The following is a 23,837-nucleotide window of genomic DNA, read 5'->3' on the forward strand; positions in this document are numbered from 1 at the left end:
GCAGGAAATGTTTCATGGATTGAGAACCAATAAGTCTTGCCAAAACAAGTTTATGGCGATCAAAACAGATATGAGCAAGGCGTATGATAGGATAGAATGGAGTTTTATTGGGGCTCTTCTGCACAAAATGGGTTTTGATATTCGATGGATTAATATAATGTTGGAGTGTATATCGTCAGTTCAATATAGGGTGCTTCTCAATGGGCAGCCACGAGGTCTCATTACTCCCCAGCGGGGATTGCGGCAAGGAGACCCTTTGTCTCCTTATTTATTTATCATGTGCACTGAGGCATTAATTGTAAATATTAAGAAGGCGGAAAGAATGAAACAATTAACTGGTTTGAAGGTAGCACGGGCTTGTCCAGCAATTTCGCATTTGCTATTTGCAGATGACAGCCTTTTTTTTTGTAAGGCAAATAAGGAGGAATGTCAAACCATTCTCAGGATTCTAAAGGAATATGAAACGGTCTCAGGACAACAAATTAATTTTCAGAAATCCTCAATTCAATTTGGACATAAAATTGAAGAATCCAACCGTCAAGAATTGAGAGATATTTTGGGCATTCAGAATACAGGAGGAATGGGATCTTATCTAGGTTTACCAGAAAGCCTTGGAGGATCCAAAGTACAAGTTTTTGGCTTTGTACAAGAGCGTTTGAATAATAGGGTTAATGGATGGACCTTCCGTTTCTTTACTAAAGGAGGGAAAGAGGTGATTATCAAATCGGTAGTTACGGCATTACCAAACCATGTGATGTCTGTTTATCGGTTACCAAAGGCTACAGTGAAAAAGTTAACTAGTGCAGTAGCTAAGTTTTGGTGGAGTCCAGGAGGAAACACAAAAGGCATGCATTGGAAATCTTGGGATAAATTATGTGATCCTAAAGATAATGGTGGACTAGGCTTTAAGGATCTGATGGATTTTAATACGGCGATGCTTGGAAAGCAATTATGGAGGCTGATTGAGAAGCCAAATACTCTTTTTTCAAGAGTTTTCAAAGGACGGTACTACAGGAATGCTTCACCCCTGGAACCGATCCGTTCATACTCTCCGTCATATGGCTGGAGGAGTATGATTTCTGCTAGATCTTTGGTTTGTAAAGGACTAATTAAAAGGGTGGGAACAGGTTCATCTATTTCAGTATGGAATGATCCTTGGATCCCAGCCACTCGCCCGAGACCAGCAAACAAAAACCTTCAAAACAGTTACCCAGACCTCACAGTGGATTCTCTTATTATATCGGAATCCCGAACATGGAATTTACAGGCAATCAGGGCTTTGGTGGATCCTAATGATGTAAAACTCATAGAAAGTATACCTTTAAGTAGAATTACGATGGAAGATAGAAATGGATGGCATTTCACAAAAAATGGGAAATACTCGGTTCAATCGGGCTATCAAGTGGAACGAGTCTATCCTGACAGGGAAAAACCACCAGATTTGATTGGACCTACGGTGGATATATTAAAAGCTTTCTGCTGGAAAGTGAGGTGTCCCCCGAAGATCCAACATTTCTTATGGCAAATTATCTCAGGATGTATAGCGGTGATGAAAAATCTACAAACTAGGGGAATACAAGGAGATATATGTTGTGCTCGCTGTGGAGACCCGGAGGAATCAATCAACCATGTGTTTTTTGAATGTCCTCCAGCACGTCAAGTCTGGGCTTTATCTAAGATACCATCGAATCCCAATATTTTCCCTAGTAGTTCTTTTTTCGCCAATATGGATTATTTATTCTGGAGAGTCAATCCAAAGATGGATGACCACCAGTTTGCATGGATATTATGGTATATATGGAAAGGTCGGAACAACAAAGTGTTTAGCAATCTGGATATTGACCCAACGGATACATTGAAAATAGCAGAATTGGAATCGACACTGTGGGCTGAGGCACAGGTAGCCAAGAATCAAATGAGGGAACATCAGGTCCAGAACAGATCCACAGAACCGAACTTAGGACGATGGTGCTTCATAGATGGTTCATGGAAGGATAAGGAATTATTTTCAGGACAAGGCTGGTATAGCACTTTACCAGGATTTGATGGTTTACTAGGGGCCAGGAATGTAAGGGCATGTCTTTCACCTCTCCATTCGGAGGTGGAGGCATTAATTTGGGCAATGGAATGTATGAAGAATTTAAGACAGTTTCAGGTTACGTTGCAACGGATTGTTCTCAATTGGTGAAGATGGTTTCGGAACCAGAAGAATGGCCAGCATTTGGAAGTTACCTGGAGGACATAAAGCTTTTGAGAAGAAGTTTTTTCAACTCAGACATCGTTCATGTACCACGGACGGAGAACCTACGGGCGGATAGCTTAGCACGGAGTGCTAGGAAACAACCGTCTTTCGTCGTTCACATGGATGCAGAGTTACCAATTTGGTTTACAGGGTCAATATGAGTCTGTAAATGTTTGCTGTCAAAAAAAAAAAAAAAGGCTAAGTAGCCGCTCTTTCCCTTTTGTTCAATTGCTTATGCCTCACCGGAGCCTTCGGATCATTACTGTGTTCTGTTCCTGCTGTCCGGCAGAGTTTGTTGCCCTTTGATTGGCGGTGTCAAAATCTGGTGAGTTACTTAAAAATGGAACCAGTTTGTGTTGGGATATGTTAAGATCCCATAAATATGATTTGGCCATATATTCGGTTATGTAAAGTTTCCTATAAGGTCGGGATTGTATGAGTATATATGTGAGGGCTAGTTAACGCCATATGAATAAGAAAGAAGATTATCAAAACCTAATTTGTCATGGTATCAGAGCTTGAACCTAGAAACACAAACTCTTGTTAGTTTTTCGATTCCGATCTTCACTAAATCTTCTTGCAATCGCAAGGGAGACGTAACAGACGATTGAAAACTCTGGTGCTCTGTTTTCACTCAACAAAACAGAGTAATGGCGCTCACAACAAATAACAACCCGAAGTACAAGACTATAACTCCATATGATCTAAGTGCTAACGACAATCCGGGTGCAGTCATCTCTCACCCTCTGCTCAACGGTCTCAACTATGATGAGTGGGCTGTGAATCTACGTATGGCGCTTAGTTCCAGAAAGAAGTTTGGCTTCCTTGATGGAAGTCTCCCGAAACCAGCTGCTGACTCACCTTATCTTGAAGATTGGACTGCAAATAACCATCTCTTGGTAGGGTGGATCAAGCAAACTATTGATCCCAAGTTGAGATCTTCCATATCTACACGAGAGATAGCTAAAGATCTGTGGGACATAATCAAGAAGAGATTCTCTCTCAAAAGCGGAGCAAGACTACAGCAACTTCGAAACTCGCTTGCTACATGTAAGCAAAACGGATCGACTGTGGACGATTACTTCGGTCGTCTAACTAAGTTATGGGATGGTATTGCGGAGTGTACGAAGTCTAAAGTTTGCACATGTAACAAGTGTGAATGTGATCTGAATTCGGCACATGAGAAGGAGAGAGAGATATTGCGAGTACATGATTTCTTGTCAGGGTTAGATGACTCTGTTCATGGGGTGATCCGCTCACAGATATGTGCGATCACACCTCTACCGGACCTAGACAGCGTATATCAGACAGTGTCTCAGAATGAAACCTTGCGCTCGAACACTACAGCTGATAATCCGGTGATGAGCTTCACGGCTCAGACTGCCTCCAATCGGAGACCCGGGACAGTATACACAAGAGAGCGCTCGAAACCGAGCTCGAGTGACTCCTCTACGAATCGTGGAGGACAAGGAAGTCGGGACTGGTCCAAACAGTGCTCGATGTGTGGAAAAGCAGGACATGAAGCTGCTGCATGTTTTAAAGTGATTGGGTTTCCTGAATGGTGGGGTGAAAGGAACAAAAACCGGTCGGACTATCGTGCTCCTTCATCAGCTGGTCGGGGTCGTGGTGGTCTTTCCAGAGCTAATGCGGCACAAGTGAACACGGCTACTGCTGGTTCGACTAGTGAAATAACGGACCGTGAACGTCAGGGATTGATAGGACTTTCAGACGACCAGTGGGTTGCGATTCAAAAACTCATCAGTGCGGGACAATCCGCAACGAACTTGAGTGGTAAGAGTAATGATATATTTTGGATACTTGATACTGGAGCAACTCACCACATGACTGGCCGGTTAGACTTGCTCGAGGACATTCGGGACATTACGCCAGTGTCAGTTATGTTGCCTGCAGGAGCCGATGTCATGACCCTCAAACAGGGAACAGTTCGCTTGACATCTCAACTGTCATTACAGAATGTTTACTATGTCGATGGATTTCATACAAATTTGATTTCGCTTGGACAACTCGTGACAGATAATTATTTGGTCGGACAAGTGACTGATAAACTCATGGTTTTGCAGGACCGAGCAACGAGGATGCTGATTGGAGCGGGTGAACGAGAGGGAGAGGGGTTGTACCGGTTTCAAGGAGTAGAGATCGCGACTTCCCTACATACTGAAGTTTGCAAGGATTTGGTTTTGTGGCATAATCGGATGGGTCATCCGTCTCTTCAAGTAACAGAATGCATACCTGGAGTTCGGAGATCGTCTAGTAGTAGTAATAATGAGCTTTCTATTAAGAATTGTGATGTCTGTTTTCGAGCTAAGCAAACTCGGCAGTGTTTTCCAGACAGTTTGAATAATGCAAAAGATAATTTTGATTTGATTCACTGTGATTTATGGGGTCCATATCGCACAACAGCTTTCTGTGGATCCAAATATTTTCTAACAATCGTAGATGATCATTCTCGAGCTGTATGGTTGTATCTTCTTGCTGATAAAGCAATGGCGCCACTGCAAATTCGAAACTTCATCACAATGATCGAAAGACAGTTTTCTCAGAAGGTTAAAAGGATTCGAAGTGATAATGGGACTGAGTTTACATGTCTTACGCGATTTTTTCAGGAGCAAGGTATCATACATGAGACTTCCTGTGTTCATACTCCACAACAAAATGGACGAGTGGAACACAAGCATAGACATATCTTGAATATCGCGAGAGCCTTACGGTTTCAGGCTAGTCTTCCGATAGAATATTGGGGGGAATGTGTACTAACGGCTGCTTATTTGATTAATCGCACTCCGTCTGCCTTGCTGAAAAATAAAACTCCGTTTGAGTTGTTGTTTGGTCATGCTCCAGGATTTAAGCATTTACGAGTCTTGGGATGCTTAGCGTATGCGCATAATTTGAATCATAAAGGTGATAAGTTTGCGACTCGCAGTCGGCGGTGTGTCTTCCTAGGATATCCCTATGGGAAAAAGGGATGGAAATTGTATGATTTAGAAAGCCATAGTGTCTTTGTCTCACGTGATGTCGTGTTTCGGGAAACCACATTCCCATTTGCGATCAGTGATGTAGCTCCTGTATCTAATGGAGAGTTAGGTGTTCCACCTACAGGAGAAGTTTTGGATAGCGATGATGAGGAGGAGACGCAAATTCAGAATAATATTGAGTCAGCCCCGAGTGCTGAGACTTCGCAAGCTCCGGTAACAAACTCTAGTGAACCTCTTGGTAGAGGACATCGACAAAAGTACACTTCTACAAGACTCAAGGACTATGTTGTTCAAACGGCTGCTACTTCACAACCCTCCTCTCTCTCTACAACGACACCCGCGCCTCAGCCATCCTCAGGTATGAAATATCCAATTTGTAACTTTGTTTCATGTGACCGTTTTTCACAGAAACATTTGGACTTTGTCGTGGCAATGTCGGCTAATATGGAACCGAGATCATTTGCTGAAGCTATGAAAGATGAACGATGGGGAGTTGCAGTTGATTGTGAAATTACATCTTTGGAAAGAGCAAATACTTGGCGACTAGAGCATCTACCTCCAGGAAAGAAAGCGCTTGGATGTAAATGGATCTTTACAATTAAGTACAAAGCTGATGGTTCAATAGAGAGATACAAGGCTCGTCTGGTGGTATTAGGAAATCATCAAGAAGAAGGGATTGATTACGAAGAAACATTTGCGCCAGTTGCGCGCATGACAACAGTGAGACTTTTTCTTGATATTGCGGCTAAAGAGAACCAAGAAGTTCATCAGATGGATGTTCACAATGCGTTTCTTCATGGGGATTTAAATGAAGAAGTGTATATGAAATTGCCACCAGGTTTCAGAGATAAAGGAGAAACTCGTGTTTGTCGATTACAAAAATCATTATATGGTCTTAAGCAAGCTCCTCGTTGTTGGTTTGCTAAGTTGTCACATGCTCTCCAAGCATATGGGTTTACGCAGTCACGGTCTGATCATTCTCTTTTCGTATACTCTAAGAAAGAGATTCGATTGCGCATATTGATTTATGTTGATGATTTGATTATAACTGGAACATCCCCTCAAGCGATCAAAGTTTTCAAGGATTATTTGGCTACTTGTTTTAAGATGAAAGATCTTGGACCAGTTAAGTATTTTTTGGGTATCGAAGTAGCACGAAGTAAGACTGGATTTTATCTTTGCCAGAGAAAATATGCGACAGATATTGTTAATGAAGTTGGTCTTCTTGGTTGTAAACCGGCTGGGTCTCCCATTGATCAAAACCATAAGCTTGCGAAGGCTGATGGAGCCTTGTTAGCTGATCCAGGAACCTATAGGCGTCTTGTGGGACGTCTCATCTATCTAGCTGCGACACGTCCTGATCTTACATACTCTATCCATGTTTTATCACAGTTTATGAATAAACCGAGAGAGGAACATTGGTTGGCTGCACTCAAGGTGGTTCGATATCTTAAAGGAACGTTGGGGCAAGGAATTTTGCTGCGAGCTGATTCACAAAAACATATCACTGGATGGTGTGACTCAGATTGGGGAGGATGCCAATATCATGGAGAACACAGAAACAAGATTCAGTTTCTCGGTCTTCCGCGGAAGCAGAGTACAGGGCCATGGCTGAGGTAACTGCAGAACTTCGGGGACTCAAAACTTTGTTACTTGATTTCGGAATTCGGCATGACGAGCCAATGACGATCAGGTGTGATAGTAAACCAGCTATCCATATAAGCAACAATCCAGTTTTTCATGAGAGAACCAAGCATGTGGAGTCGGATTGTCATTTTGTTCGCGATGATATTGTTCGAGGCATTGTCAAACCGTTTCATGTCTCTACAAAGGAGCAGCTCGCGGATATACTAACGAAGGCATTGGGACGAAAGGAGTTTGATGCTTTTCTTCTCAAGTTAGGCATTCAAAACTTGTATGCTCCAACTTGAGGGGGGGTATTGGGATATGTTAAGATCCCATAAATATGATTTGGCCATATATTCGGTTATGTAAAGTTTCCTATAAGGTCGGGATTGTATGAGTATATATGTGAGGGCTAGTTAACGCCATATGAATAAGAAAGAAGATTATCAAAACCTAATTTGTCAGTTTGCTTTGGATGTAAAGGCTTGTATCAATGAAAAAGATGATGGGAGAAATTCTTATATATATAAATATATATATCAAATCATCTGTATTTAAGATTTGTTATATCTTAGACTCTTGGCTACTAAATTTGTCATGCAGTTGTGGATTTATATCAGAAATTGGGGTTTGAAGCTGATCCAGAAGGCTGAAAGGCATGTTTGGTACCCAAACCAGAAGGCATCAAAGGCACGGTTTGGTACCCGAAGTAGTAGTTGGTGAATCTGCAAAAAATGGGATTATACTATTTGGTTGTATAGCTTTAATGATTTCTTATGTGGATCTATAAAGAAGCTTTTTTAACTGTGCATATTTTCCAAATATGAGTATGCTCTTACACCAAAAAATATATATGAGTATGATCAATAGGAAGATGGATCAATGTATTAACCAGATTATTATTGCTCTTCTATAAACTTCTCTACATATATATATTTTTTCTTGACCATCTCCACACAAATTACAAACCAAGAAAGACCGTCCTTTTTCGCCATGAAAATCCGCGGGAAACAACGCATAAAGAAAGAAGGAAAGAAACTGGGAACGGATTTATCGATGGATTCTATTTTGCTTTCTTAGGCTTTAGCAGCTTCTGCAGGAGCAGTGGCTTTGTTGGCAATGAGCTGCTCATAGAGATCTCTGATCTTCAATCCAACAATGGTCTGGAAAAGACCAGTCCCGTTGTTGCTACCAGGGAAGTCAGCATGTTTAAGCATCTGTTGAGTGACTTCACCGTAGAATTTGCTCGAGAGGTTGCTCAAATGGCTCTCCACGTAAATCAGCTCGTCTAGTCTATCGAACTGCCCATCCATCTCCAAAACCGAAACCTGAAACAGACAGAACAAAATTCTCAAACTAAAGCTAAAGAAACTAAACTCTTTTTTTTTTTTGCAACGTTACCAATATATAAACAGATAAATTAATGTACCTCATGGTCGAAGTAGGTATCAGGTTCGTAGTTGAACTTGATGCCAGGGTACGAGCAAGTGAGTTTGCGACCACAAGGGATCCACGAGATGGTTGAGCCTTCATCGAAAAGGTAAACCGGGCTGAAGTACTTAACACCTTCCTTCATTATCAACCTCACTCTCAACACTTTGCCTTCATTGTCATCTGGAATCAGCTGCGTTGGAAGCACTTCTATCACCGCATCCGCATACTGCTTTTGCGGGTCTGTATAAGCCGTTCATAGATTGTTAAACAGATCATTTTGTTTTATCAGGGAAAATTGAAAATTAAATTATACCAATGAATGCATCGAAGTCGGGCTTTCGTGCTTCGATACTTGCTTTGATGCTCTCTAAGCTGTGACCTCTTTCAGCCATGTCCCTCTGGATTTTCCAAGCGAACTTGACCTCATTGCTAATGTCTAGGTAGATACTGAAGTCCAATAATTCTCTTACTCTCTCATCAAACCTTTACATGTTGATAAAAGTAATTACTATTAAAAAAATATATTAGATGACCGAAACTATAGACTTAATTAAACATGTAGATAAAAACTTATTATAAAAATATTGTAACGAGTATCCACCCAACTATGAGAGACTTTCATGCAAAGGTTCAAAAGTCCATTCTTTTGATTCTGATATTGGATCTTATTTTAAATATTTTAATTATTCATCATCATCCAAATTCCGACAAGAAAAACCTATAAATATGTATGTCTGAAAGAATAAACAGAGTATTGAGTAGCTTACATTGGGTGAAGACCCTCGATGACGAGAATTTTGGGAGGCTGAATAAGCTCAGGGGCATCAAGAAGTCCAGTGACGTGATTATAAATGGGTTTCTCGACGGCGATACCACTCTTGAGAGCTTTGACTTGCTCATACATGAGATCAAAGTCATTGGCGCGTGGGTCCAAAGCAGTGACTCCTTTCTCTTTGCGACCAGTCCTGTCTAAGGAATGGTAATCGTCGAGACAGATCACAGTGGTCATGTCACTGATGAGTGTGTTGGAGTCAGGGTTCCCTCCTTTTGGTGGCTCGGCTGCGCCACCGAAGACACTGGTCAGCCTCCGCATGAAGGTACTTTTGCCGCATCCCGAGTCGGCTGCGAGTCCGATCACGACGGTTTGCTGTGCAGCGCAAGTGATGATTGTGTTGAATCTACGGTTGGTTTGGGATTGATGACGACGGTAGAAGAAGACTTGTTTTGAGGTGGAGGAAGAAGGAGAAGAGGTTAAGAAATGAGTTGAGTTGAGAGCTTGTGTTGAGTAGATTGTTGAGACAGCCATTGTTGTTGATGTTTGTGGATCCTCTTCCTCTTCTTCTCCGCCTAAGCTCTCTCTGCTTTGGTTTGAGTGATGAGGATTAGGATAGAATGTAAGAATTGTGGGTAACGAGTTTTGATTTATGGGTTGTTGTGTGGTGATATAAGGAGATAAATGAGAGGAGGAAAATGGGTCTAAAGGAAACAAATGGCAATATGCAAAGAAGAAAATGAGTTTTGTTTTTTCTTTAAAAAAATGTGTGGCTCATGTTTTGGTTTTACTTGAGTAATATGCTTTGTAATCTTGTTAGTCTCTTTGTCAAAATAATTGTTGATGATATAGAGGATAACAAAACATTTATAGCCACAAAAACAAGCAACTTTTTTCTATTTACTTCATGTTTTCTTTTGTTCGTCTTTGGTTAAGATATGCAAAATGGTATATGTTTAACTATTAAGTTGAAATGGTTACTGGATATTGAAGTTTCAGAGAGGGTGGAGTTGCCGATGAAGCGATAAAACAAGGCATGGAGAGACACATGGTCGTTATTAGCTTACTTTTGGGGGTTTCGGATATTTGTATTGACACGTGGGGGAATATAAGTGGAGGAATGGGGATTATGTGTTTATGGTCTGAAGTTGTGTGAGAGTGTATTATGTGGGTCCCATTGACACGCCCCGTATATCCCCCTTTAGCTTCGAATCTTTATGCCCTTGGAACAACTTTACGTTCTTTCATTTATTTCTTCTCCAAGATCAAAAAGTACTTAGACCGAAGCTTCTCATTCGGCTTAATCAACAGAAATTCAAATTCGTTAAAATTATAAGGGCAATTCTCACAATTAGTCATCTTTGTTACAAAAATAATCTTCAAAAAGCAAAATGACTAAAATAATTCTTTTTTATTTTAAAAATTTTAATATTATTTTTTTATTTTTAAAAATTTTAATCTATCACTAGAACTCCACCATTTAACTTTAAACCCTAAGTATTAGATTAATCAACTCTAAAACTATAAATCCATATTTATCCTTCAATAAAATAAAAAATTTTGATCATTTTTTTTTGGAAGACTATTTTGTAAAAAACTATCTAAAGAATTTCTCAAATTTTTATTATAATACAAAAAGTAAAATAGGTATATGGCCAAAATAAGATAATTAAATATTTCAACAAGTATTATTTATTAAAAATATATTTGATTGGCATAGTGTAAAAGTCGCTACCACTATGCAGTGATAAACAACAGAATCAGAGATGGAGACCGAAGTGAATTTAGACTTTAGACTGATAACAATTTTATGGCTATTTTGTCTTCAAAAGTTCACTTTGTCACGAAAACACCAAATGTTCAGAGAGACGATACTGGTACTAAAGGTATTGCAGACGAAAAATATAACAGAAATAGCTGAACAAACCACTCTTGCTACTATAGTAACTAAAGAATTTACCTCAACACAATGGTAAAATGGTAATTACATTCGTACGAGATACACATACTTCAAACCTTTTTACCCAACGGGAAAATTACCACCATCCTCTCTTCCTTCTTTTCTTTACTTGTTCCCCCTAAAGTAGAGGTAAATTTTCTGCAAGAAACACAAGATGTTAGTTACCCGCCGTTCAATTAGGAGAACCTGTTCTGGTTATCAGTTGTTAGAAGCCATGTACGGTATGATCAGAGGCTTACCTGAAGAACCCATAGACTCAGAAGTGACTCCAAGCAGAAGAGACCAAAGCCGATGAAGTAGAAGATCTGCATTCATTCATTAAGGTCAAGATCATTAGGCTTTATTCAAGGTGAACATATACGTATACTTTGGGAACATATTATAAAATGGATGTAAGGCTTGTACCCCGGCTAATACACTGTCTGAGATGACATCAATTGCTGCAAGCACACCCCTGTTGATCAAAGAAAAAAAATGTGAACAAAATTATCCCAAGTAAATATAGCATAAAGATACGCGAAATGGTCTTAAAGCATTATCAGATAGAGCATTGATTTGACAGTCGTTAGGTTTCTCTGTCCGCAAAAGTCTTGCAAAGTTAAAACATAGTTGGAGCAAACGAAGGTCAAGGAGTAAATATAGTTAGCAATTTTAAGTTATAACACGGTATTTTTAAATCGAACAAACAATTTACAGCTTTGCAACGTAAACCTCATGAGACTAATTAACTAAAAACGAAGTAGCAAAAAGCTCGAGCGTAAAGAGAATCGTTGCCAATGATTGGAGGACTTACGTTAATGATTTTCCATGGAAAAAGATCGGCGGGGCAATGGCGGCAACGATGCAGAAGCCAATGTGAATCTGTAAATAGCTAAGGTCAATCAAATGGGAAACGGAAACTACATCTGCTTATGGGTAAGGTATATATTTAGATATGACAAGTTTTTTTATGACTCACCAAGTAGGTGAAGAAAAACCAACCAAACTTCAAAGCGCTGTCAGTCCTACAAGGTCGTAAAAAGTAAATCAATTATATAAAATATCGTGTTTAATATGCAATTAATTATCTGAATAAAAACTAGTTAAAAGGAGCATTACCTCATGGCTCGGTAGAGAGGCCTGTACCATACAACATACGAAAGTGGACATCCCATCAACGCATAGATTGTGGCAAGGAAAAAGATCTTCACACCTACCATTAATATTTTAAAAAGCAGCATTAGTTCAACTTTCATCCAAAATGAAAACAAAACTTGATAAGAACAGTTAACATTAGAAGATTCATAAAAAAAACAATAGTATAGTGTCAAGCTCACCTCCGCCTTTAATCCAGCAGACCATGGTTGCAATCACATTGAATACCAGGCACAAAACGATACCTAAAAACCAGCAGTCCAATACAAAGCCCCCGTCAAAAAAACATTTCATGGTAAAAAGGCAAACAAGAAAAAACTAGAGACTTACCTAACCAACTAGCAAAAGCCAGATACTGGAGCTTTTGAGCATGAACAGGTATCTCATTAGCAATGTCATGGTGTATGATTGGAAAAAACGGCGGCCAGTTTTTCTCATCTATCTGAACACCAGCTGCACAACATTATTTTACGAGTATAGTTAGTTATATTGTCCACGACGATAGATAGATACACAAAAACTAATTAAATATAGTTGTTGTTGTTGGCTTACATTTAGCAATAGCATCCTCTCTCCGTTTAATATCCTGAGTAAGCGAGTACAATATCAATCAGTATCAAAGAAGATTAAATTTGACAAAGTTAATATCAAGAGGTGTGTACATACCATTTCTTTCTTCCTAAGCTCAGCTTCCCAGTCAGCAAGCTTTCTCTGTTTCTGAGAAGAGTCCTGCACCAGTTAAAAACACAGGAACGTTAGATAAACATTAAAGAGGATGATGATGATAGAGGTTAGAGATACTACTACATTCATGTTATCCAAGGGAATATCAACAGTAGCATCGAGGCTTTGGCCAAATCCAACTGGCCTAGATGCAGCAGGAACTCGTCCACCGCCTTTCTGTAAAAATCAAAGTTTACAACAATCAATCAGTAACTCCAGTAGTCTACACTCCAAACTAGTAGTTTCTCGGAAAATCTTAACCTAGTTCCCAGATCTAACGATACAACCGGAGATCCGTAACCTCAACACTCTTAAAATCAATTCCAAGAAGAAACGAGCACTGGTAATCAGGTTGAAATCATAGAGGCTCTCCACTTGCAGAAACTAAATTAAGTGAGAGATCTAGATTCATCTACCGTTCAGGAACTCAAAAACCAAAAAAAGAGAGACCTAGAAATAGAAAGTGGAGATTCAGAGAAAAGCGTTACAGAGAAGGGATTGACGATTTCTTCTTCCTCTTCATCGAAAGGGTTGGGGTCGTGGTGGCGATTCATTGTTGATTGCAGATCCCTAGATTCACGAAGAAGAGAGAGAGAAAGATAGATAGCACACCGACTGCGTAGCAAACTGGTGTGGACGGACACTCTTTTTTCTCTTTCTCACACGGAAAGCGGGATTCGGAACCATTGGTTTTTACGATACTACCCCCAAAAGTATATGGGCCGTTGTAGTTAATTGGGTATAGGCTTCAAGGTGGGCATAACTCATTAACAAGTTATTTATCGTGTATAAAATATATAGAAGAAAACGAGAAAACGAAAGCAGATCAATGTTGGTTTATGTGTTTTGAAAACAGATGATTGTTGGGGGGGTTTGTGAGCTGAAGTAACTATTAAGAGAGAAACCATGAAAAATGAAAAGTGTTTGTTATTCTCGTTAAGTTTGTTACAGAGTCTTTATAGAGCTTTATATAGTAGCTACTGAATCCGACTTTATCTTAACTGTTTACAAAACTAAACCAAACATTAAATTAATACTCTCAAGATAGCGAAAAGACTGAATTCAAAGCCATCTTGCTAATGATAGAGTAAAAATATCAAGGTTAAAATAGTTTAGAAAAGACGTCAGCAAGTTGATTGTTTGTGCGTACATGAAGAGTCTTTGATCAATCCTTTGAATATCAAGCTTTGACTTTGTGACAATCAAACTCAAGATGTTTAGTTCTTTCATGAAACACTGCATTGTTTGCAATGTGAATTGCTGCAGTAGAATCACAAAAGAAAGCCACCGGTTGACTCTGAAATACTTGAAAATATGTTAAGAGATTTACCAACCCTTGAATCTCACGAATTGCAAACCCCATAGCTCTGTATTCAGATTCCGCTGATGAATGTGAAACTATATCTTATTTCTTAGACTTCCATGAGGTCAATGAGTTTCCAAGAAACATGCAATAACCTGAGGTTGAACGACGTGTCTCCAAACAAGAGGTCCAATCTGCATATGTAAAAGCCTTAAGCACAAGATCACTGGTGGATGAGTAAAAAAATCTCTTTTCGATTGTCCCTTTAAAATAATGTAAGACTATCAAAGCAGCTTGGTAATGTGATTAACGTCAAGCTGAAGCAAAATGACATAACTTGTTTACAGCGAATGTAATATCAAGGCGAGTGATTGGGAGATACATCATCTTGCCAACTAGTTTTCTAAAAACTAATGGGTCTTCCAGAAGAGCATCATTATTGTCTGCACGCAATTTAACACTCGGATCCATCGAAATAGAACATGGTTTCCATGCCAATAGTATGTAGTCTTCAAGCAATTCTAGAGTATACTTGGGTTATGAAACAAATCTTCCAGAAGCTGAATGAGCAATCTTCAGTCCTAATGTCGTAATGGACCAAGGTCTCTGAGTTTAAAGAACGATTTCATGTTTGTTTTCAGTTGAACAACATCATCATCATTATTTGAAGCGATGATGATGTCGTCAACATAAACTAAAACAACAATGTATATGGTGGAATCATGACGGATGAATAATGTGTGATCACTATGAGACTGTTGAAACCTCAGAGCTAACATAGTAGTACAAAATTTTAAAAACCACTGCTTTGATGCATGTTTTAAACCATATAGGGACATCTTAAGTTTACATACAACGTTTGGAGGCAAGCTGGTTCCTTATTTTGGAGTATATCCAAGAGGTAGATGCATATAAATCTCTTCATTTTGCACACCATTCAAGAAAGCATTAGATATATCCAGTTGTGTTAAGCTTTATTTCCTAGCTGCTACAGCTAATAACATAGTTTTAACCATTGTCATCTTTGCCACAGGAGAAAACGCATCAACAAAGTCAATGCTTTATTGTTGTGTGTACCCTTTGGTCACTAGCCATGCTTTATACCGTTCTAGAGTTCCATACGCGTTAAGCTTCACCTTATAAACCCACTTGCATCCAGTGGTATGTTTACCCGGAGGAAGATAAAAAAATATCATAAGTTTGAGTATTCTCTAAAGCAATTAGTTCCTCATTCATTGCTTTGAGTCATTCATCAAACTTCTTTCCTTGAGTAAATGATGTTAGTTCTGGATTTAAAGCAATGACGCCAATATATGATTTGTCTATCTTGGAAAGCTTCTTGAACAATATGTAATAGGCTAAAGAGTAAGAAATATCTGTCTCAGTCATATTACAGTAGTATTCATGTAAATATGATGGTTGTTTAGATGTTCTTGTCGGCTTAGTAGCCTTTGCTGGAGTATTATCATTAGTAGATGAAGAACTCTCCACAACTGTAGGTGAAGAAGTCACGGCTATATGGGTTCATCTATTTCTTCTGAATTGATCACAACTGCAGAATCAAACAAAGACATAAATCAGGAAACGTCTAAGAGGAATCCTTGAAATGAATGATATCCTCTTGAAAAACAACATTCCATGATATATGAATCATGTTGCTTTCCAATTCCAGAAGCTTGTAGCCTTTATATCTTTTGGATAACCAAGAAGAACACATGGTCTTGATCTCGGTTGAAACTTGTGATAATGTTTAGATGATGTAGAGCTATATAAAAGACATACAAACACACGAAGATCATTATAAGCAGGCTTGTTATTTGTCAGCATCTGGAATGGAGACTTATCTTTAAGTAATGGAGACGGTATTCTACTTATCAGAAAAATTGTTGTGAGTATGCAATCACTCCAGTACTCAAGTGTCATGTGTGACTGAAACATCAAAGCTCTGGCAACATTTAGTATGTGATGATGCTTCCTCTGCACTACTAAATTTTGCTCAGGAGTCTCAGGAGAAGAATGATATGCATGTATGTCATTTCTCTTGTACAGTTCAGTAAAACTCAGTTCTGGAGCATTATCTGAACACACACCTTTAACTTGTGCTTTGTATTGTCTTTCTATCATCATTGAGAACTCTGGAAAGACCTTGAGGACTTCTGCTTTTGTTCTCAGAAGATACACCCATGTAGCATGAGTGTGAACATCGAGTATAGTCAAGAAATGTTTGTATTTTTCGGTTGTTGAAACAGAAAAAAGACCCATATGTCAATGTGAAGCAAATCGAAAGCATTAGTAAACATATTGTTGTGAGCAGTATATGGATGGCCAAGTTTGTTGCACCATAACTATGTATCTACAACAACATTTATTGAAAACTTAGTCGGAACGTTTGCAGAAGCATTAAGACTCTCTTCTTACCTTTAGCTCTCAATATTCCAACAAAACCAATAGTAACGGACGAGAGAGTCATACCATGAAGTGAAGTGATAGAACCACCAGATGTTGATGTTATCAGTGTTTGATCATTCTTTCGTTGAGAGTTGAAGTAAGCAATAAATACTTGAATTTTATCCTTTGACATCGTTGTAGAAGTCTCAACATTCATATTCTTATCATTGACTACTACCTGTGCAACCACCAGTTTAGGAGTAGCGTTTTATTTGTCAGCATAGCTTCCTTTATCTGTTTGTGGTTGTTTGTGTTTGAATCATGGTGCATAGCCATGGATCTTGTTGCATTTGTCACTATAATAGTGTGACCATTATAACCACAATGAGAGCCATCCGCATGGAAATCACTAGCATTTGATATCGGATTGATACTCGTTCGGCTAAAATCTTGATCCAGTAGGTTATACACTTCAGACAAGTCAGGAACCGTCTTCTTCATGATGATTTGACTGCGAGCATTTGAGTAAGAATCGTTTAGTTCAACGAAGAACTTGATCACCTTAGTATACTCTGAATTTGTAGTCATTGATCTGCAACAATTACAGTTTTACATGTTTTAGCACAATTCTATCAAGATCATCCCACATTGTCTTGAGTTTTGTATAGTACGTGGAGAGATCCAATGATCCTTGTTGGAGAAACCATATATGTTGTGTCAACTGACATGATCTTGGTAAGTTGGTGATGTAAAATCTTGTTAATAGATCCTTCCATATCTCAGAGGCATCATTAAACCTGAGAATGCTTCCATAGATCTATTTTGTCACCGAGTTCAAGATCCAAGATTTGACCATGCTGTTGCAGCGAGACTAGATTCTATATTGTCGATCAGATTCAATAGGTCTAGCTAAAGATCCATCAATAAATGCAATCTTTTTCTTCGCATCAAGAGCAATATTCGCAATACTCCAAGTGTTATACTTAGATCCATTCGGTACCTCAAAGATGATAGATGTTCCTGGATTATCTCCACACATAAGGAAGTATGGATAATATTGAATCCCACCAAAGTCGTGGGATACATTTGGTACTTGAAAAACTGATGTTGTGGATTCGCCGAAGTTGACACCAGAATAGGTGGTATTGGGAGTCCATTTGCCTGAATTGGCGAGGTTGCGCTGGTCGTCGAAACAGACTGTCTCGTCATAGAAGGATGAGCAACGCGTCTCGTTGATTTCTGGAGAGTCACCATCTTTAAATAAAAATCTTCGACGAATAATTGGAGGAACATATTGAACTGAGGTGATCAGAGTGAAGTTCCGATCAAAGATCACACAGAGGTAGAGCCTGCAGTAAGGGTCTTATAAACAATTTTCTTGTATGTCGTATTATCATCATAACCTATGCCAAGATATTTAAAACACGGTTTGTTAACCTCACCCTGAATGCATCTAGTCTGTCCTAACCATGGGTTACAAACCAAAGCACGTTTGGCCATGCCACATAGAAAGAACTCATTGCAATCGGCCAAGCCATTAGGTTTATGATCTTTTAAGTCGGGGATACTAAGGCTAACTCACACACTTCTATATCGGGATTGAGGCTCTCGGTGCAACACCTGTCCACTTACACTATACACTGCGTTTCATTAGTTCGAATGGTCATCGATTTTTAGTTCAGTTCTTCAGAAAACATTTCCAGTCCAAACACTTCGTTTATTCAAGGCCGAAAGGCCATTACAAATGATTGTTAGCCCACTACATTGTTAAAACCCAATATATATAAGGACGAGAGAACACATGTAGGCATATGGAAGCTCTAGAGATGAGACATAAATTATTCATCTCCACAAAGCACTTTCATCAGAATTTCGGTCACCTCCGTCACAGCTTTACAGTTCATCACCGGTAATATGTTTGGCCACATCTGATTCTAGGCACCACAACCACCATGCAAAGCTCAATTTGAGGTAAATTTCAGTAACATCCGGTATTAGCTTCCATTCGATGCTTGTTCTGAGTACCATTGAATTGATCTTCTTTATCCTTATCTGAAATTGTCATCGAGATTGAGTGAACTTTCATCATTTTATTGAAAATGACTCCTATAAACTTCATGATTTAGGAGCTGAGCTGCACTGAAACAATCAGTTATTGAACAAATCAATTCTTAAAATCAGATCAACTTTGCTTAATCATATCTCCTATGCCTAATAAGGAAGCAAAGATTTTACGGACTCTCTAAAAAGAAATATCAAGCAAAAATACTGAAAGATTCAGCTAATTAATAGGATGAGATTGACAACGAGAGAAGAATGAGAAGACAAGAGAACAAGAAAGCTGAGTTATCTTAACATTTACACACCAAAAAAAAACTTGAGACACTAAACATAATAAAAATTCCAGATGACTTTAGTTATATGCCGAAGTCAGAATCCGTCAAAACAGAAGCAAGATTCTACTAAGATTGAAATTACAAAGAAGAGATAACTTCCTCTAGGATTCAGAGAAGCGAAGTCCCCTAGACGAATTATGTTTGTCACATTTACTAAATGGACTTTTGTGTCTTATTGTAAACAAGCTTGAAACTAAAACTCGAATGCAGATATGAAAACAGCCGTTCAAAAAAAAAAACAGATATGAGATCAAAAAGGTGAGAAACGAACTGATAGTGATGTCTTCGTGAAGTCCTAGGAGCATCTTGTCCATTCTTTTAGGTACGAGAGAGGAACAAATGACCGAGCTATCGCTTTGCCAGCAGAAATATTCGCTTTCTAGGAATCAATGCCTCTATCACCAGTCTTCTGATCGTGCTTCAACAGTATAATTAACAGTGAAATTAGAGATGTCAAATGGGCTGTCCATGTCCAATAGGCATGTCCAAATGGACAAGCTAGTTTACTGGACATTATTTTTTTAAGCCCAAATTGGACCAAGTCCAAATTGTCCAGACCAAACTGGACCATTCCAAATGGGCATTCCACGAGGCCCAATTAGAAAAACAGTGTTAACATACAAAAATTCATATTCAACTTAACTTCATTACGTTTCGTGGAGTTCAAAAACATAAAGAAAGTTCATATATCATCCAAAAGCCTAAATAAAGTTCATAATGTAAAAGCATTGAAAAATATCATACATTATTCAAACTCCAAAACATAGATTAGGTTCATACATACATAATTAAACTTCAGTATTTCCTTATACATCTTTTGATTCAGCTCACTCCATCAGCACGAGATTAACCTGCACAAGAGACCCCAACCTTATTACCATTAACCAAACAACATAACCTAAGTGATAACCATTAAGCAATGAACCATGTTAAGTCAAGAAACAACATAACCAAACCCATCACAATAAGCAAACAACAGAACATAGGTGATAACCATCAAGCAATGAACCATGTTAAGCAATGAAACATTGAAATCCTATTAGAAATCGGAAGTGACTAAATAAGAAACTATTCCAGCAACTATTCCACCAACAAAACGATCAACATAATAAAGTACAAAAGCGAGCACAAAAACCAGAAACTAAACCTATCATTAAGTTTCCTCTCCTAATGATTCTAAGTGATTATACCTTTACTTGTGTCGGGTCTTCTTCTTCTTCTTTCCATTTCCTTCTGCTTTCTCAATGGCATTTTTCTGAATTTCCTCATCTAAATCGCATCCAGCTATCAAAAACAAGAAGTTCAATCAATAATTTCACATATCAAAGCTCAATTATAAATTCAACAAACTCACCAATCACTTCAAAACCACGAAGCCAGTTTCTAGCACAAATCAAAGCTTGGACATTTGATGGAAGGAGGCACATTTGCTAAGAACCCGACTTCCCACACTGAAGGATGACTCAAACGACACTGTTGTTATTGGGATGCAGAGAACATCAGAGGCCATTCGAGACAGCTCCTTAAACTTGTTTGCATGGTCCCTCCAATACTTGAGGACATCTAACATTTAATTTGCAACCATATCAAGCACATGTTCACTCAGATACAAATCCAAAGCAGATTCCCTTGTTCCTGCTTGTTGAGAGAAGAACTCATAGAAGCTCTGCAAAGGAAGAGATTATTAAATCATATGTTTCTGGTAGATAACTTAAGTACACATCTAAAGCATCGGTTTTAAATAACTTACACCAAACCAGCAGGTAGAGCATCTGCTTCTACTTCTTGTGAACTATGTGCAGTAGTATTCTTCTTGTAAACTCCATAGAGCTTCAACATCCTTTTGCGTATGTAATCCATTCTGGATTTACAAGTTGCTGGATCTGCACTGTGGTAGTAGTACTCTAAAACCTTGAACTTTAGCCTAAGATCTAACACTGCTGCAATGGCTAGAATGTCGATATACTCTTCCCAGAACTTAACAAACTTCAACCTCATGGAAGCCACCATATCATCAATCACCGTATCTTCATGGAACTCATTTGATCCCAACCAACTTTGAATTTTCCATACTTCCATGAAGTACAGATTCGTTGTAGGGTAAGAAGAGCCGGAAATGAGTCTTGTCATCTCATCAAACGGCTGTAACAAATCACAAATCAGCCCAGCTCTTAACCACTCAGACTCTGTAGGTAAGCTCTTGTAACTTGTCTCGATTTCTGCAAGATTCTTAAATGCCTCTTTGTAGTGAAGAGCCCTAGACAACATCAGATAGGTTGAGTTCCACCGCGTAGTAACATCCAAAACTAAACCCCCTTTCTTAACAATCCCAAGAGTCTCCACGCAGCCTTGAAACAACATCTCTCTAGACTCAGTGACCTTGACATACTTAACGCTGTCCATGATCTTCTCCAAGGCCTCACTTATCACAGCTAATCCATCTTGGACAATGAGGTTCAGAATATGAGCTGCGCACCTTATGTGAAAAATCTCTCCACTACAAACTAAATCCTTTCTAAGCTGCCTCTTGAGAACTCCTTGCATGTTGTCATTGGAGGAAGCATTATCAACGATAACTGTGAAGACCTTCTTATGCAAACCCCATTCTTTAATCAGCTCCATTAGTTTCATTGCAATGGCCAAAGCAGAATGGGGTGGAGGGAAAGCGCAAAAGGAGAGGATCTTCGCTCTAAGGTTCCACTCAGCATCGACATAGTGGGCAGTAAGACAGAGATATCCTTCGATTGTTATTGCTCTCCATAGATCTGTCGTTAGACAGATCCTACCCGGAGATTCTCTCAACACCTGCCTGAGCTTCATTTTCTCTCTCTCAAAGATCTTAAGAACATCTGAAACCGTCGTGTTCCTACACCAGAACTCTATGGTCGGGTTGGCATAATGCAAAGCTTCTTGAACTCTTTTGTACTCAACAAAGGCGTAAAGTAGATCATGCTCGACAATAACCATAACAATCATTTCTCGAAACACCAGCTGATCGATCTTAGGACATGTATTATTAGGGGTTTTAGGGCAGGTTCTTGAGTGGCAAAGCAGAGTAGTGGTTCCACTTTTATGTAAGTCTAGGATGTAGAAGTGGTTACAGTAGTTGCAGACGCATTTAAATTCACCTGAAATCATTGAACGCCAATGCCATCTTTGAGCTTCAAACATTCCTTGAACCCATCAAAGTTAGATCTTTATTTTCCTCACTGCAACAAAAAATAACACAGTGTTGAGAAGATGTGGATGAATGCAAAAACCTAGAACATAGTTGCAAATTAAAGTATATTCATGGGCCTGAGAACATTTTTGGGCTTACTATAAAGTTTATCTATCTAAATTCAATCACAATATAAATATATGGACGTAACTCCATTTATTATTATCATGTATAACTCGACAAACAAATATACATACACAAGACAACTATATGATTTGCACATTATGTTTATCTTTGTAAAAGAGTTTTTTAAATAATCTTAAATTATTACGAAAATTCAATAAGACAGAAAAGAAAATAAACTTGAAAACAAGATCCATCCAAAATTCTAAGTAGATTCAATTTGACTTCAAAAAACAATACAAATATCCAAAACAGTGGCCCAATAACATTGTCCACTTACATATCAATATTTACTCATTTTTAGTTTTTAAATCCAAAATCTCAATATTTGTTTATATTAATCTTTTCTTATTTTCCTTTTTTGTAAGTAGTTACAAGATTTATTAAGTAGTCATATAATCATTAACCATTATTGATGTACAGAAATTAATAGCTTAATAATACGTTTAACATTTTATATATATAAGTTATTAGTTTTAAGTATAACCAGAATATAAATAAATAAAACTAAATTATATATGTTAATATATAATAAATCAATGACATTTAAAGAGGTCAACGTTAAAGAATTATTTTCTAAAAATCATTTTTGGATTACATTATATTGGTTTTAAAGGTAAAATAAGTATGTGTTTCTTAGTATCGTGAATAAAAAAATTAAGGTTATTATATTAATTAAATGTGAATTTTTTTAAAAAAATATTAAAATAAAAAGCGCAAGCATCGTTTTAATACTGAAACTAAATATATATATATTTGCATAGTCAAACAAAAGACATAATGTAAAATAATCTGATAATAAAAAAACTACATAATGAAATTAGATAACTTATACCAAAACAAACAAATTAAAATATATATACCCACAAAATAAAAATAGAGCACCACTTTATTAATAACCACAACAATTACATTAGAAATTTTAGTTAATCCCAATGAAACGAGCTCGGCGGAAAACAACAATAACAGTTAGGCCTGGATATTCGGGGTTCCAATCGGGTTTCGGTGTTTTGGGTTTATCAAAATCAGCCCCATTCGGATTATATGAAAGTTCGGTTCGGGACCGGTTCAGGTTCTATCGGGTTCGGGTCGGGGTTAGTAAATCTTCAAAGACCGGGTACAACCCAATATACTTTCGGGTTCGGGTCCCAATCGGTTTTTCGGTTCAAAAGTACCTGATTTTTACCTATTTTATAACCAAAACATGAGTAAAATCGGTTCTTCAGTTTTAAAATACTTGATTTGTACCTATTTTGTAACCAAAACTTATGTAAAATCGATTCAGAATAAGGAACATCAACCATGATCATTAAAAATCAAACGAAAAGTAAACATATTTACTGATAAAAAGAAAACCAAATAAATAAAAGCATAAAACGAAACCAAGTTCTCATGAAATGAGAAACATTGTTTAACGAAAACAAAATCAAAATCTAAATACTTCAAGATTCAACGGCCATCTTTAACCATCAACCTTCATGTAATAGAACCACCAACCTTCATGTAATAGATAAGTATTTTAG

The 23,837-nt window shown here is 38.1% G+C and overlaps 3 protein-coding genes across 4 annotated transcripts; all 3 read right to left on the reverse strand.

Moving 5' to 3' along the window:
• Nucleotides 1-7,742: 7,742 nt before the first annotated feature.
• LOC103833678 (phosphoribulokinase, chloroplastic) lies at nt 7,743-9,880 on the reverse strand. The gene is made up of 4 exons (XM_018654018.2): nt 9,063-9,880; nt 8,609-8,778; nt 8,291-8,535; nt 7,743-8,189 (listed from the first exon to the last, which is right to left on the reverse strand). Exons 1-4 carry the CDS (start codon nt 9,599-9,601, stop codon nt 7,938-7,940), a joined length of 1,206 nt encoding a protein of 401 aa, XP_018509534.2. The 5' UTR covers nt 9,602-9,880; the 3' UTR covers nt 7,743-7,937.
• Nucleotides 9,881-10,864: 984 nt separating this feature from the next.
• On the reverse strand, nt 10,865-13,631 carry LOC103833680 (secretory carrier-associated membrane protein 4). 2 transcript variants are annotated; one of them, XM_009109752.3, is made up of 12 exons: nt 13,373-13,631; nt 12,969-13,061; nt 12,828-12,890; nt 12,714-12,747; nt 12,492-12,614; nt 12,344-12,406; nt 12,126-12,219; nt 11,986-12,031; nt 11,821-11,888; nt 11,433-11,481; nt 11,267-11,332; nt 10,865-11,165 (listed from the first exon to the last, which is right to left on the reverse strand). In XM_009109752.3, the coding sequence occupies exons 1-12, from the start codon at nt 13,436-13,438 to the stop codon at nt 11,133-11,135; spliced, it is 798 nt and encodes a 265-aa protein (XP_009108000.1). In that variant the 5' UTR covers nt 13,439-13,631; the 3' UTR covers nt 10,865-11,132. The 2 variants fall into 2 exon arrangements, with proteins under 2 accessions (XP_009108000.1, XP_009107999.1); XM_009109751.3 differs by having other exon boundaries at nt 12,966-13,061.
• Nucleotides 13,632-19,487: 5,856 nt separating this feature from the next.
• On the reverse strand, nt 19,488-22,097 carry LOC103833727 (zinc finger BED domain-containing protein RICESLEEPER 2-like). The gene is made up of 2 exons (XM_009109795.2): nt 20,326-22,097; nt 19,488-20,255 (listed from the first exon to the last, which is right to left on the reverse strand). Exon 1 carries the CDS (start codon nt 21,945-21,947, stop codon nt 20,718-20,720), a length of 1,230 nt encoding a protein of 409 aa, XP_009108043.1. The 5' UTR covers nt 21,948-22,097; the 3' UTR covers nt 19,488-20,255; nt 20,326-20,717.
• Nucleotides 22,098-23,837: the final 1,740 nt, after the last annotated feature.

This window comes from Brassica rapa, chromosome A08 (assembly GCF_000309985.2).
Source record: "Brassica rapa cultivar Chiifu-401-42 chromosome A08, CAAS_Brap_v3.01, whole genome shotgun sequence".
In the NCBI taxonomy this organism is placed as follows: domain Eukaryota; kingdom Viridiplantae; phylum Streptophyta; class Magnoliopsida; order Brassicales; family Brassicaceae; genus Brassica; species Brassica rapa.